Genomic DNA, 12,732 nt, shown 5'->3' with positions numbered 1-12,732 from the left:
TAATTTCTCCAAAATCTGGAAACTAGTTATATTGCCTTTAGTCAGAGTTATGAATGGCCCTCACCATACTGAGACTTTCTCTGACTGAACTCCTCTCTACCCTGGATCTGAGACCCTAATAGTTAGGCAGGAATATCATCGCCCCATTCAGCCTCCAGAAGTTACAAAAGATGGACCTTCATCTCTCTACAACCCTTAGGATTAAGGGTTCTCTTATAAAAGGGATGGGGGAAATGTCAGAGGCGTTTAAACCAGAGCAACTCCACCTTGTATAGAGGCTGGGTAAAATAAGGCTGAGGCCTGCTGGCCTGCATTCCCAGCAGGTTAGGCATTCTTACTTATAGGATAAGATAGGAGGTCGGCACAAAATGCAGGTCATAAAGACCTTGCTGATAAAACAGGTTGCAGTAAAGAAGCCAAAACTCACCAAAAGCAAGATGGAGATGAGAGTGACCTCTGGTCACCCTCACTGCTACACTCCAAACAGCACCATGACAGTTTACAAATGCCATGGCAACATCAGAAAGTTACCCTATATGGTCTAAAAGGGGAGGAGCCCTCAGCTCTGGGAATTGCCCACCCCTACTCCTTTCCGAAAAACTCATGAATAATCCATCCCTTGTTTAGTATATAACTAAGAAATCACCATAAAAATGGGCAACCATTTGACAAATATCATACCCAAGACAAATATCATAATGTTAAATTAGATAGTATTAAAGTGGAAAACAAAGAGACTAACAATCTAATAGAAAAACAATGAAATAAGCATGCAATTCACTTTAAGATGAAAACAAGTAGCCAATAACTGAACAAAAAAAAATTACCTCTACAAGAGAAATGCAATAGGAAACTAATATTTCATCCACTAGATTGGCAAAAAGTAAAGTTATTTGATATTCCATTTTGTCGTGCCTGTAGGCAAACAGATAGTCTCTATTTAAGAGAATAAACTGGTACAATCACTTTGAGTACTATTTAGTAATGTGTCTTAAAATTTACACAAGCTAGAAAATAACAATTATATTTTTGTATATCTACATAGAGTAGCACCACACACACAGATACACATATGTCAGTTAGTAAAAATTCATTTAGCTCTTCACTTAATATAAATGCACTTCTCTGTATGCATTCTATACTTCAATAACAATTTTTTAAAAAGAAAAGAATGAATAGTAAGACTAACATTCATGTAATTATCATCCAGAATTGACAAATATGAACATTTTGCCACATTTATTTTAAGATTTTTTTGTGAAAGAAATAAAACACTATTAGCTTTTAAAAATGCAAAGAAATTATAAACTTTAGTAGGTTTGTTGGTGGTGATAATATTGGTACAACAATTCTAAAACCACTTTATAGGATTGTGCAAAAAAGTAAATACATTGAAGTTTTTGGGGGTCCATCCAGAGTTGTAATGGTAGGAAATATGAAGTGAGGGAAGAAGCAGCCGCCTGGGATGTTGGATTGGAATTAAAGGTATCAGTGCAAACTCAAGACTTATTTATTTATTTATTTATTTATTTATTTTAAATTTTTTTATTGAGACAGGGTATTGCTCTGTTGCCCAGCCTGGGGTGCAGTGGTGTGCTAATAGTTCACTGCAGTCTCAACCTCCTGGGCTCAAGCCATCCTCCCACGTCAGCCTCCCAAGTAGCTGGGACTACAGGTGCATGCCGTTATGCCTGGCTAATTTTTTAAATTATTTGTAGAGACAAAGTCTCACTACATTGTCCAGGCAGGTGTCAAACTCGTAGGATCAAGCAATCCTCCCTTATTGTGCTGGGATTACAGGTGTGAGCCAGTACACCTGACCGAACTCATGCTTTTTAAGACGTATGTCTTAGCTTTATCCTCTGAGAAAGCCTAGAAGCAATGACACCCCTGTGGCAAAGAACACACCTGATACCTAAATTGTGGTTTCTCAACATCATTCCCCACTAAAACAAACAAACAAACAAACAAAAAAAATAGGGCCTTGAAGAAATGGCTGATTCCAGGGGTCTGGAGAAACAAAAACATAAAGTGAGCTTGAAACATCTTACTGTAACAGAAAGTAAAATAAGGTCAAAAAGCTGATGGCAATGTAGCAAGAGAATACAGAAGCCATTGCAGAGAGTTTTACTGGCCAAATTAGGGACAATATAGACATCAAATGATCAATTACAGAAATGGATTTTAGATATTGATTTGAAAACGACTCCATGAATCTGTACTGTCACTAAAAAAGTAAAAAAATAAAAAGTGGGAAAGGAGAAGAGAAAGTCTGATTTACAGAAGAATGGCAACTAATAAATTTAGAAGGAGTAATAGAGAGTAATACCAAATAACCATTTTGCAGATACTATAGTAATCATGAATTCTGAAAAGAATCATTAATGGATGCTAAAAGTATTGGTTGAAATTCTGAGGAATATTTACACAGTCTAAACGTATCATCACTCCACAGATTACTTATTAATTACAAGCAGGACCTTTACCATGGAGAAAGGTCCATAACTGAGTGATTAAACTTACCATGGGTGACCATGGTCAATAATAATAATAACTGAATTGCACATTTTAAAATAACTAAAAGAGTGTAATTGGATTATTTGTAACACAAACGATAAATGCCTGAAGGGATGGATACCCCATGTGTCTCCATGATCACATTGCATACCTGTATCAAACTATCTCATGTACCCCACAAACATATACACCTACTATGTACCCACAGAGATTTAAAAAAAAAAACTTACCATGGGACAAATTGGCACCATAAGCTGCCTGATGTGATGCACTGAGAAAGACACACTACCTACGTAAGATTTTTGCCAAAAAATGTCAAACTTGTGTAATCCAGATCCAAATAGGGGACATTCTGGAAAAGAAAAAAACAAAAACAAAAACAACTGATGAGGACTCTTCAAGAATGTCAATGTTGGCCAGGCATGGTGGCTCACACCTGTAATCCCAGCACAAGGTGGGTGGATCACCTGAGGTCAAGAGTTCGAGACCAGCCTTGCCAACATAGCGAACATAGAGACCCCATCTCTACTAAAAATACCAAAAATTAGCCAGGCGTGGTTGTGCATGCCTGTAATCCCAGCTACCTGGGGGGCTGAGGCAGGAGAATTGCTTCAACCTGGGAGGTGAAGAGGTTGCAGTGAGCTGAGATCTCGCCACTGCACTCCAGCCTGGGTGACAGAGCAAGACTCTGTCTCAAAAAAAAAAAAAAGGTCAATGTCATGAAAGTTAAAAGACAAGAAGAAAAAAGGAAAGGATAGGCTGTCCTAGAATAAAGGAGACTAAATACCCATGGCAACTAAATGCAATGCACAATCTTTACAAGATACCAGATTGGGGATAAAACAACAGCCATGAAAGACATTATTCGGATAAGTGAGGGAATTTTGAATACGGACTCGATGTTAGATAACAGTAGTATGTTAATGTAAAACTTCCTGAGTGTGATAACTGTATTATGGGTATGTAGAGAAATGCCCTTGTTCTTAGGGGATACTCACTGAAGTATTGAGGGCTGCAGTATCAGGATGTCCGCAGGTAACTTTGAAATGACTCAGCAAAGCTAAAGAGAGAAAGCAAATGTAGCAAAATATTAACAGTGATGAATCTAGATGAAGGATATGTGGGTAATCGTTGTATTATTCTTGCTTTTATGTGTGTTGGTGTGTTGAGAGAGGGTCTTTTTCTGTCGCCCAGGAAGGAGTGCAGTAGTGCGATCACAGTTCCCTGTAACATCTAATTCCTGGACTCAAGTGATTCTTGAGTAGCTGGGACTACATGTGTGTGCCACCATACCCAGCTAATTTTTTTATTTTTAGTTTTTTTAATAGTGATGGGGTCTAGCTATGTTGCCCAGGCTAGTCTCGATCTCCCGGCCTCAAGAAATCTTCCTGCCTGGGCCTGCCAAAGTGCTGGGGATTACAGGCGTGAGCCACCATGCCAGCCTCCTGCTTGTTTTTTGTTTTTTCCTCCAAGATGGAGCCTTGCTGTGTCGCCCAGGCTGGAGTGCAATGGCACAATCTCAGCTCACTGCAACCTCTGCCTCCTGGGTTCAAGCAATTCTCCTGCCTCAACCTCCCGAGTAGCTGGGATTACAGGCATGCACCACCACACCCGGCTAATTTTTTTGTATTTTTAGTAGAGACGGGGTTTCACCATGTTGGCCAGGCTGGTCTTGAACTCCTGGCCTCGTGATCTGCCCACCTCGGCCTCCCAAAGTGCTGGGATTACAGATGTGAGCCACCACGCCTAGCTCTGCTTGTTTTTATACATTTGAATTTTTCCGAAATAAAAACTTGGGAAAATGAATGAGGTATATTTATACATACTTAAAAGAGCTGCAAATCCCAAGCTGAAAGGAAAAAGCAAGTTATAAAACAACACATAGAGTATGATACCATTTAGTTTAAAAATACACAGAGCATTACTGTAGATAAATAGATGCTGTATCTGTGCGGAAAACAGAAAACAGTCTAGGTGTTTTGAGCAGAGAATGACTAAAGCAATCAGGAAGGGAAAGAACCAAAAATTAACATTTAATACCTTTTAGGATTTAAACGACACGATTAGTTTATAAGTTATTCTTATTTTCTTCTTTGTATTGTTCTGCATTTTCTGAATTTCTAAAATGTGCAAGCAGTACTTTTATAATTAGGAAAAAGTTACCTTTTAAAGTCCATTTGTAGTTTTTAACAAATTCAAAGCTGCATCTGATTCTGTTATGTAATCACAGTCTAATCTTACTGGATGTTTATTGTATGACTTTGCTGCCCTCTAGTAACACTAAACAATACAGAAAAAAAGAAACACCAATTATTCTATTCTATGTTCTATACCTAGAGGGCATGTTTATAACTGTTGTCTTCCGTAATATATCTGCTTCAAATTTTTTCCAAAAGGGACAATAATGTATGAATGATACTGACCCAACAGGTACTAAGTGGGTTCTTTCAGGAAGGGTGCATAGATTGCTATTTTTGCTGTTTCATTGGTCACACTATTCTCAGATGTATAATATAAAGTGTCCATTGTGAATGTAATATAAATATCTTGTTCTACTATGGTTATAGTTCTGAATAATACTCTTTCACATAGTAACACTAGAAGATAAAAAATACTGAACTGGATAAAATGATTTCAAATGCTCATTTTACATGAAATGTTTGAAGAAAAGTTTACTACAGAAGACACCTTGAAACTGTTCATTGTAATCATCTTGCAGGAAGATGTTCTGCCTCAGCCCCCCGAAGTCCTTACACATTTTCTAATGATAAAGATACTTAAACGGCCATTGGCACTGTTAGGGCTCACAATACCACAAAGCATGCCACTTTAGCATGCTGAGTACTTTGAACTACAGGAGACTGGAAAACCACAGAAGGACCTCAGAACCAGGGTCTCCCTGACCTTCTCCTGCCCTCCTGTCTCTGGCCCCTCTTTCTCTCCCAAAGCACAGGGAGAGGCTCTTTGAACTTCTCATACCTGCCTAAAGATAGATCCTCCAAAAAGAAACTCAATTGTCATGAGTCTCCTCCCCAGGAATCTCATCAATCAAGGAAGATTGACTGCATCCCAAGACAAGAGATTGAAGGTCAACACCATGCCCAGACAGACTTGGCACAGGCTCTATCACCTATTCATCTTTCCCCCAAATTATTTTCTCAACCTTGAGTTACCTATATCCTTCCCTCTCTCTCCTCTTTGACGAAGGTATATAAGCTTCTAAATTTCATTCCGTTATTGGGTACTCACTTTTTCCTATGATGCTCCTGTGCATATAATACATTTGTGTGCCTTTTTTCCCTCTTACTTTGTCTACTGTCTATTTACTTCAGTCCCTCAGAGGGTAAAGAGAATGGCTCAAGCCTGCAATCCCAACAGTTTGGGAGGCCAAGGTGGGCAGATTGCTTGAGGTCAGGAGTTCAAGACCAGCCTGGCCAACACAGGAGCTTGTGGCGTGTGTGGATCATCTCTACTAAAAATACAAAATTTAACTGGACATAGTGGTGCATGGTTATAATCCCAGCTACTTGGGAGGCTGAGGGGGGATGATTGCTTGAACCTGGGAGGTGGAGGTTGCTGAGATCATGCCACTGCACTCCAGCCTGGGGGTAGAGCGAGACTCTGTCTCATTGCTTGAACCTGGGAAGTGGAGGTTGCAGTAAGCTGAGATCGTGCCACTGTACTCCAGACTGGGCGACAGAGTGACACTCCATCTCAAAAAACAAAAACAAAACAAAACAAAACAACAACAAAATAAGTTTTAAAAAATAAGAAAGCTTATAAAATAAAAGTTATAGTAAGCTATTTATTATTGAGGAAACAAATATGTTTAAATACTTAGTGTAGCTTAAGTGTACAGTTGTTTATAAAATCTACAGCAGTGTACAGTAATATCCTGGGCCTTCGTATTCACTCACCACTCACTCACTGACTCACCCAGAGCAACCTCTAGTCCTGTAAGCTCCATTCCTGGTAAATGCCCTATACCATTTTTAAAGCTTTTATGCCATATTTTTACTGTATCTTTTCTATGTTTAGGTGCAGATACTTACCATTGTGTTACAATTGCTACAGTATTCAGTACAGTAACATGCTGTATAGGTTTGCAGCCTGAGAGCAATAAGCTATGCCATACAGCCTAGGTATGCAGTAGGCTATACCACTAGGTTTGTGTAAGTATGTGATGAAATTGCCTAATGGCATATTTCTCAGAATGTATCCCCATCAAGTGACACATGATTGTATTGTGACTTACTTTAAAATGGCAGGTGCTCTTCCCTCTGTTCATATCCAATCACCACTTTTACACTGGGAGAAATTTTTGAAATTTCAGGCCAACATAATAACATATTCTGCTTCTGGACCTTATTTTTGCTACCTCTACCCTAATCATTTTACTGCAAATCTTTCTCTTGGCTCAGGTGTCTGGAGGCTGACCAGGCACAATTTGAATCTTCCATAATTAGAAAAGGGAGTTCAATTTCACTAGTGAAACAGTCTGTCGGAATCAGAACTGACATCAATGCTGAACAGCCAGAATATAAGAACTGAGAGTAATATGAGTAGAACGGAAGCCAGATGTTATTAACCTTTCCTATTAACTAGAAGAAAATGTTCATGTTATAGAGGATGCGCTTAGCTCCAAAACTGAGTCCTAATTGTGCACACGTCAAATCTAATTTTAAAAATGTAAAAATTAGGCCAGTTGTGGTGGCTCATGCCTTAATCTCAGCACTTCAGAAGGCCAAAGCAGGCAGATCACGAGGTCAGAGGTTTGAGACCAGCTTGGCCAACACGGTAAAACCCCATCTCTACTAAAAATACAAAAATTAGCCGGGTGTGGTGCCCGGTGCTCGTAATCCCAGCTACTCGGGAGGCTGAGGCAGGAGAATCGCTTGAACCCGGGAGGCAGAGGTTGCAGTGAGCTGAGATCGTGCCATTGCATTCCAGCCTGGGTGAGAGGAGCAAGACTCCATCTCAAAAAACAAAACAAAACAAAAATACAAAAATTATCCTGGCATGGTCACATATGCTTGTAATCCTAGCTACTCGAGAGGCTGAGACATGAGAATTGCTTGAACATGGGAGGCAGAGGTTGCAGTGAGCCGAGATCATCACCGCACTGCAGTCTGGGCTATAGAGCAAGACTCCGTCTCAAACAAACAAAGAATAAATAAATAAATAAAATAAAAAGAAATGCTTGGAGTGTTCGGGATCTTCCGCTTCAACCTGGACTTTAACTGTTACTGAAATTTCGACAGGATGGTGTGGGCAAACAGGCATCCTAATGTTTGCTGATATAAGTACAAACTGCATAACTGCTATAAAAATAAATTTGGAAGGAGCAAAACCATAAATGCACATATTGAGATCAAGCAATTCTAATTCTATTTCATCCTCCAGATGTGACAATTTTTCAAAGCTTTTCGTTACAGCACTGATTAAGACTAGAAATAATCTAAATATCAATGTTTATGGAACTGGCTAAATAAATTATGGTATATCCCAACAATGAATCACTATGCAGCTACTAAAAACAAACAAACAAAAAAAGACAGCCGTGCGCAGTGGCTCACACTTGTAATCCCTGCACTTTGGGAGGCCGAGGCTGGCATATCACGAGGTCAAGAGATTGAGACCATCCTGGCCAACATGGTGAAACAGTCTCTACTAAAAATACAAAAATAAATTAGCCGGGCGTGGTGGCGCGTGCCTGTAATCCCAGCTACTCGGGAGGCTGAGGTAGGAGAATCACTTGAACCCGGGAGGCAGAGGTTGCAGTGAGCCGAGATCGTGCTACTGCACTCTAGCCTGGGCTACAAGAGCGAAACTTCGTCTCAACAAAACAAAACAAAACAAAACCTTCATATACGGATATGGGCAGATTTTCAATTTATGGTAGGCTAAAAATGCACTGTTTACACACCATCTGTGTAAAAAGGGGAACACATTAAAATATGCGTATTTATTTGCTTTTATGTTTGCAGAACATCTTTAGAGGATCATAAGAAACTGTTAACATTGACACTGAGGAAGTGAACAGTCTTCCAGACATGGGTGGATTTTTTTCACTCTACCGAATACCCTTTTAATTTTGAAACATCAAAATGAATTTGCACACACAGGTGTACGCCAGAAGGAAAAACTTCAAGTTCGGGGAGGAGACAGGGAAAGCCGGTGAGTTCAACCTCAGGAGCAATCACCCTGTGAAGGTGTGGCCATTGAGGGTTTTCTCACCCACATCTGAGAACTGTCACAACTTTCCCCACCCCCGGCTCGGTTTTCCTTCCACTTGTTTCTGAAACTCACTAAGCTTCGGAAAGTATTTACTCAAAGAATTCCTAGCAAACTTGGCGTTCTTACGAAAACACTTTTGCTTTCTTTGTTACTGAGAGACTGGAGAGCAGGGGACATCAAGCCAGGTAACATTGTATCATAAATGAAATTCAGTATCTTTGAAGTAACATTGTATCATAACTGAAATTCAACGTCTTTGAAGTAACATTGTATCATAAAAGAAACTCAAATGTCTTTGAATTAACATTGTATCATAAAAGAAATTCAATGTCTGAATTAACATTGTATCATAAATAAAATTCAATGTCTCTGTAAGAGTTCTGTAGCTATAAAGCTGTAGAAATACAAAGTATTACTCAAGAGTAACTAGTGATTACCAATAGTCACACCTCCGGTCAAAGTTTGGATAGGACTATTTCACCTCCTAGATCACACTTTCCTTCCCCAAAGCCGCTTCTCTCTCTGATCCCTCCCCTCCTCCGCTTGGCCGGAGGATTCCTCACCCAACCGCTTCGCGTAAGTGCGAAGACGCACTGCAGCAGCGCAGTCTGAGGGACAACAGAGCCTACTCTTTTTTCTCATCTCTATGATCCTCTTTGTGACCTGTCAAACAACACCGGAGTTCCATGCTAATAGTCCTCCAATCCGACAGAGGGAGACGCAAAGAGCCGACGCTCTCGCGAGAGGTGTGCGGCTCGCTCGCTCTCTCTCGCTCCCTCTCTTTTTTTCTCCAAGTATTGAGAGCGCGTGGGAGCACAAGCGCATGCGCGCTCGTGGGGTGCGCGGTAGCAACAGAGAGGACTCGACCCGGCTGGAGCTGGGGAGAACGCGCGTGCGCCGTCACGAGCTCAGCGCTGCCAGGACCGCGGTGTGGAAGCGGGTGTTCGACTGCCGTGCGGGCCGCGGAGATGTTCCGAAAGGCCCGGCGGGTGAACGTGCGCAAGCGGAACGACTCCGAAGAGGAAGAGCGGGAACGCGATGAGGAGCAGGAGCCGCCGCCGTTGTTGCCGCCGCCGGGCACTGGCGAAGAGGCGGGCCCCGGCGGCGGCGACAGGGCCCCTGGGGGGGAGTCGCTGCTGGGCCCGGGGCCGCCGCCGCCTTCCGCGCTGACCCCGGGCCTCGGAGCTGAGGCCGGGGGCTGCTTCCCCAGCGGCGCGGAGCCCGGCAACGGGCTGAAGACGCGCAAGAGGCCTCGCGAGAACAAAGAGATGCCCCGGGCCAGCCTGCTCAGCTTCCAGGACGAGGAGGAAGGTAAAGTCCGCGCTTCGGGCGCCCTTAGACGGCCGCATCCCCGACCCAGGCCCCAGTACCCGGCCCCCGTATTCTCTGGACACCCAGCCCCCTAGCCCTGGAACGGAGTCCCCTGCCGCCCGACCGGCTGCGAATCTTCCCCAGCCTCCGGCCTTCTGCTCGGGCAAGGGACGCGTTCCCGCTCTGCTACCAGCCTTTTCTTAACCACCTCCTCTGCATCGTCTTCCTGAGCATTTCCTACTCCACGCGGCGGGAGCTCAGATTGGGCATTCTGAATGTTTCGGGGGAAATTCGGTGTTCCCTGTCCTGCCTCTTTTCTGCCTGGCGTGTTTCAGAGCCAACTTGGTGTGGGTCCCCTGGCTGCTCTCGGCATGCTTTCCGAGCCCACTGCAGGTCACTGCGCCCACACTTCTTGGAGCCTCTGTCCAGGCATCCTCGACCATGAAGGCCGGGTTTGTAATACTAGGAGAGGGAACAGAAGCCTGGAGTTGCAGCTCTGGTTTTGAGTGACCTTGGGCCAGTCCCTTGCAGTCGCTGAGCCTCAGTTTACCCATAAAAGTAATTACGGGTAGCTAATACCCAGCCTTCTTCGCACTGACTTTGGGAACAGTGAAGCGAGACGGTGTAATAGTAAAAGCAAGGCAGTTTCTCCAATTCCTTGTGGGAGACCAGGCTGCAGTGGATTTAGATTGCTGATCTTAAATGAGCCTTAAACCTTTTCTTCTGACCATTTGAATGTGCATAACCCAATTAATTCCGTGTTACGAAAAAAGAAATCAAGTTTTGGAACTCTTACTTGCATTTTTATTCGAGAGGCTTTCAGGTTTCCAGTAAGGTAGGCAGTTTATCTTTGGCATTTCTGTTACTTTTTATTTGGTTTGTGAGGAGTACAGACAGATTTTTGTTTTTGAGATACATGAGCTATTTTTTAGAAGTATTTAGTACTTTTAAAATTTCAAATCAAAGAAAAGTGATTTGCGCTTACCTTAGCCTTAAAACAACTATGTCAGCTTATGGTGGATGTAGTTACTCAGAATTGACAGCACCTTTTTATTTTAGATACTTTGTTTCAGATTCGTTAATAACTTGATGATGTGGTTTTTCAGAAACATTTTGAATGATTTTTTTCCCCTCCTCAAATAGATGATTTAAGGAAGACAGTAGGAAAATTTTGTGAAGTTACATGTGCTAGTCCTTTAAAAAGTCTCAAAATCTCATTACGTCACAGTAATTTAGGAAGTTGACCTCTGTTTTTGGAGTCTGTGACAGACTTGAAATAATTATACAATGAATTTGGCATATGAGTATATATACTTGGGAGAATTTGTCTGAACAGCACGTAAGATCATGTGAAAGAAGGGAAAATATTTTCAGAAAATAGTTTCTACAGACTTCATTTAATTTCCTTTTTAAGAAAATGAAGAAGTTTTCAAAGTGAAGAAATCAAGTTATAGCAAAAAGATAGTAAAATTGCTCAAGAAGGAATATAAAGAAGATCTTGAAAAATCGAAGATTAAGACAGAACTCAACTCATCAGCTGAAAGTAAGTACCAAACTAATTGAATTCTTTTGAAATGACAAAATGAAAGCTCTTTCTCACAGTGATTTGCTATATATCTTCTGAACTCATTCGGTGGACCCCGTGGTTGTCAAGGGCCCTCATTGAGTAGCAATACAATTCTGTTATTTAATTGTAACACAACTGCTTTGTAAATGTATTTTTTAAGAAGGCAGAATTGTTGCCACTGGAACATTTCTGCTGCAATGACTAGATTCACAGTTTTCCTTCTTGTGTGCAGACTGCTGTTGAACAGAGAAAGGTTTCTCATTTCAGCCTAAGACACAGGTTTATTCCTGTTCGAAAGAGTGTTGTGCAAATTCCTGTATTTGTGTTTTGTAGAGACAGATTTGCAATTTCCTTTCCACAGTGGATTTTATTCTTAGAGAACTTTTAGGAATGCCCTAAGTTTAATATTGATATTACTTCCATTCAGCAGCCTTATCTGGTACTAGATGAAGACTCCTTAGAATAATGAGGCAGTTGTATTGTACAGACATCTCTTACGTCTCTCAAAACCTCAGTTTAAAAAACTTTAAGCAGTTATTTTGTCTTTAGGAAAGTGGATCCAGTATAATATTCCATGATCTGAGTTATTCTCATGCAAATGCTGTTTTATTTTATGGAATTAATGAGAGAATCATGACTTTCCAGATTCTCACAGGCTTAATGTGAAAAAGTATGGCATTGTATCTCAAATTTACAATCTGATTCTGAAGACAATATCTCATAACCATGTAAGAGGATTCAGTGTTTGCCAAAATGTTCAATCAGTGTTCCAAAGGATAGCTACGCTTTCAGAGGAGAGAGGACTGCTTGATGGAAAAAGTGGGACTTGAAGATGGATCTTTGATAATTAAAATTCCAAAAGGGAAGGTATTGGGGTTATGATCAAGGATTAAAATGACTAAAGCCGTTTTGGAAAAGAACAAGTACACCTGACAGGTCTGAGTAGATGATTTGTGAAGGAAGTAGTTAGAGGTTTCATGTGAAAGACACGTTGACAGATTGTGAAGGATGTTCAGTATCCAGTAAGGGTTTACATTTGCTGTAGTGGCTTGCCAAGATGATGACATGATAAATGCCTTTTGAAACTTTAGCCTGGTATT

The 12,732-nt window shown here is 41.3% G+C and overlaps 1 protein-coding gene and 1 long non-coding RNA gene across 6 annotated transcripts in view; one reads left to right on the top strand and one right to left on the bottom strand.

Annotated features, from left to right (window-relative positions):
- The window catches only part of LOC103882627, a 122,899-nt gene extending 113,517 nt beyond the window's left edge, over positions 1 to 9,382 (bottom strand). For all 3 annotated transcript variants that reach the window (XR_001900485.3, XR_002520834.2, XR_002520833.2), the window contains exons 1-3: positions 9,192 to 9,382; positions 3,516 to 3,577; positions 2,748 to 2,869 (exon numbers count right to left, since the gene is read on the bottom strand). This is a non-coding gene — a long non-coding RNA (uncharacterized LOC103882627). The remainder of the gene's footprint in view (positions 1 to 2,747; positions 2,870 to 3,515; positions 3,578 to 9,191) is intronic.
- Positions 9,383 to 9,434: 52 nt separating this feature from the next.
- Positions 9,435 to 12,732, top strand: part of PAXBP1 (PAX3 and PAX7 binding protein 1) — a 38,708-nt gene continuing 35,410 nt past the window's right edge. The window contains exons 1-2 of one of the 3 annotated variants that reach the window (XM_009202353.4): positions 9,435 to 10,065; positions 11,480 to 11,608. In XM_009202353.4, coding sequence (XP_009200617.2) covers positions 9,441 to 10,065; positions 11,480 to 11,608 — 754 coding nt within the window. In that variant the 5' untranslated portion in view covers positions 9,435 to 9,440. 3 annotated transcript variants of the gene reach the window in all.

The sequence above is a fragment of the Papio anubis genome, chromosome 4 (assembly GCF_008728515.1).
Source record: "Papio anubis isolate 15944 chromosome 4, Panubis1.0, whole genome shotgun sequence".
Classification (NCBI taxonomy): Eukaryota; Metazoa; Chordata; class Mammalia; order Primates; family Cercopithecidae; genus Papio; species Papio anubis.
This window is presented reverse-complemented; position numbering and strand designations above follow the sequence as displayed.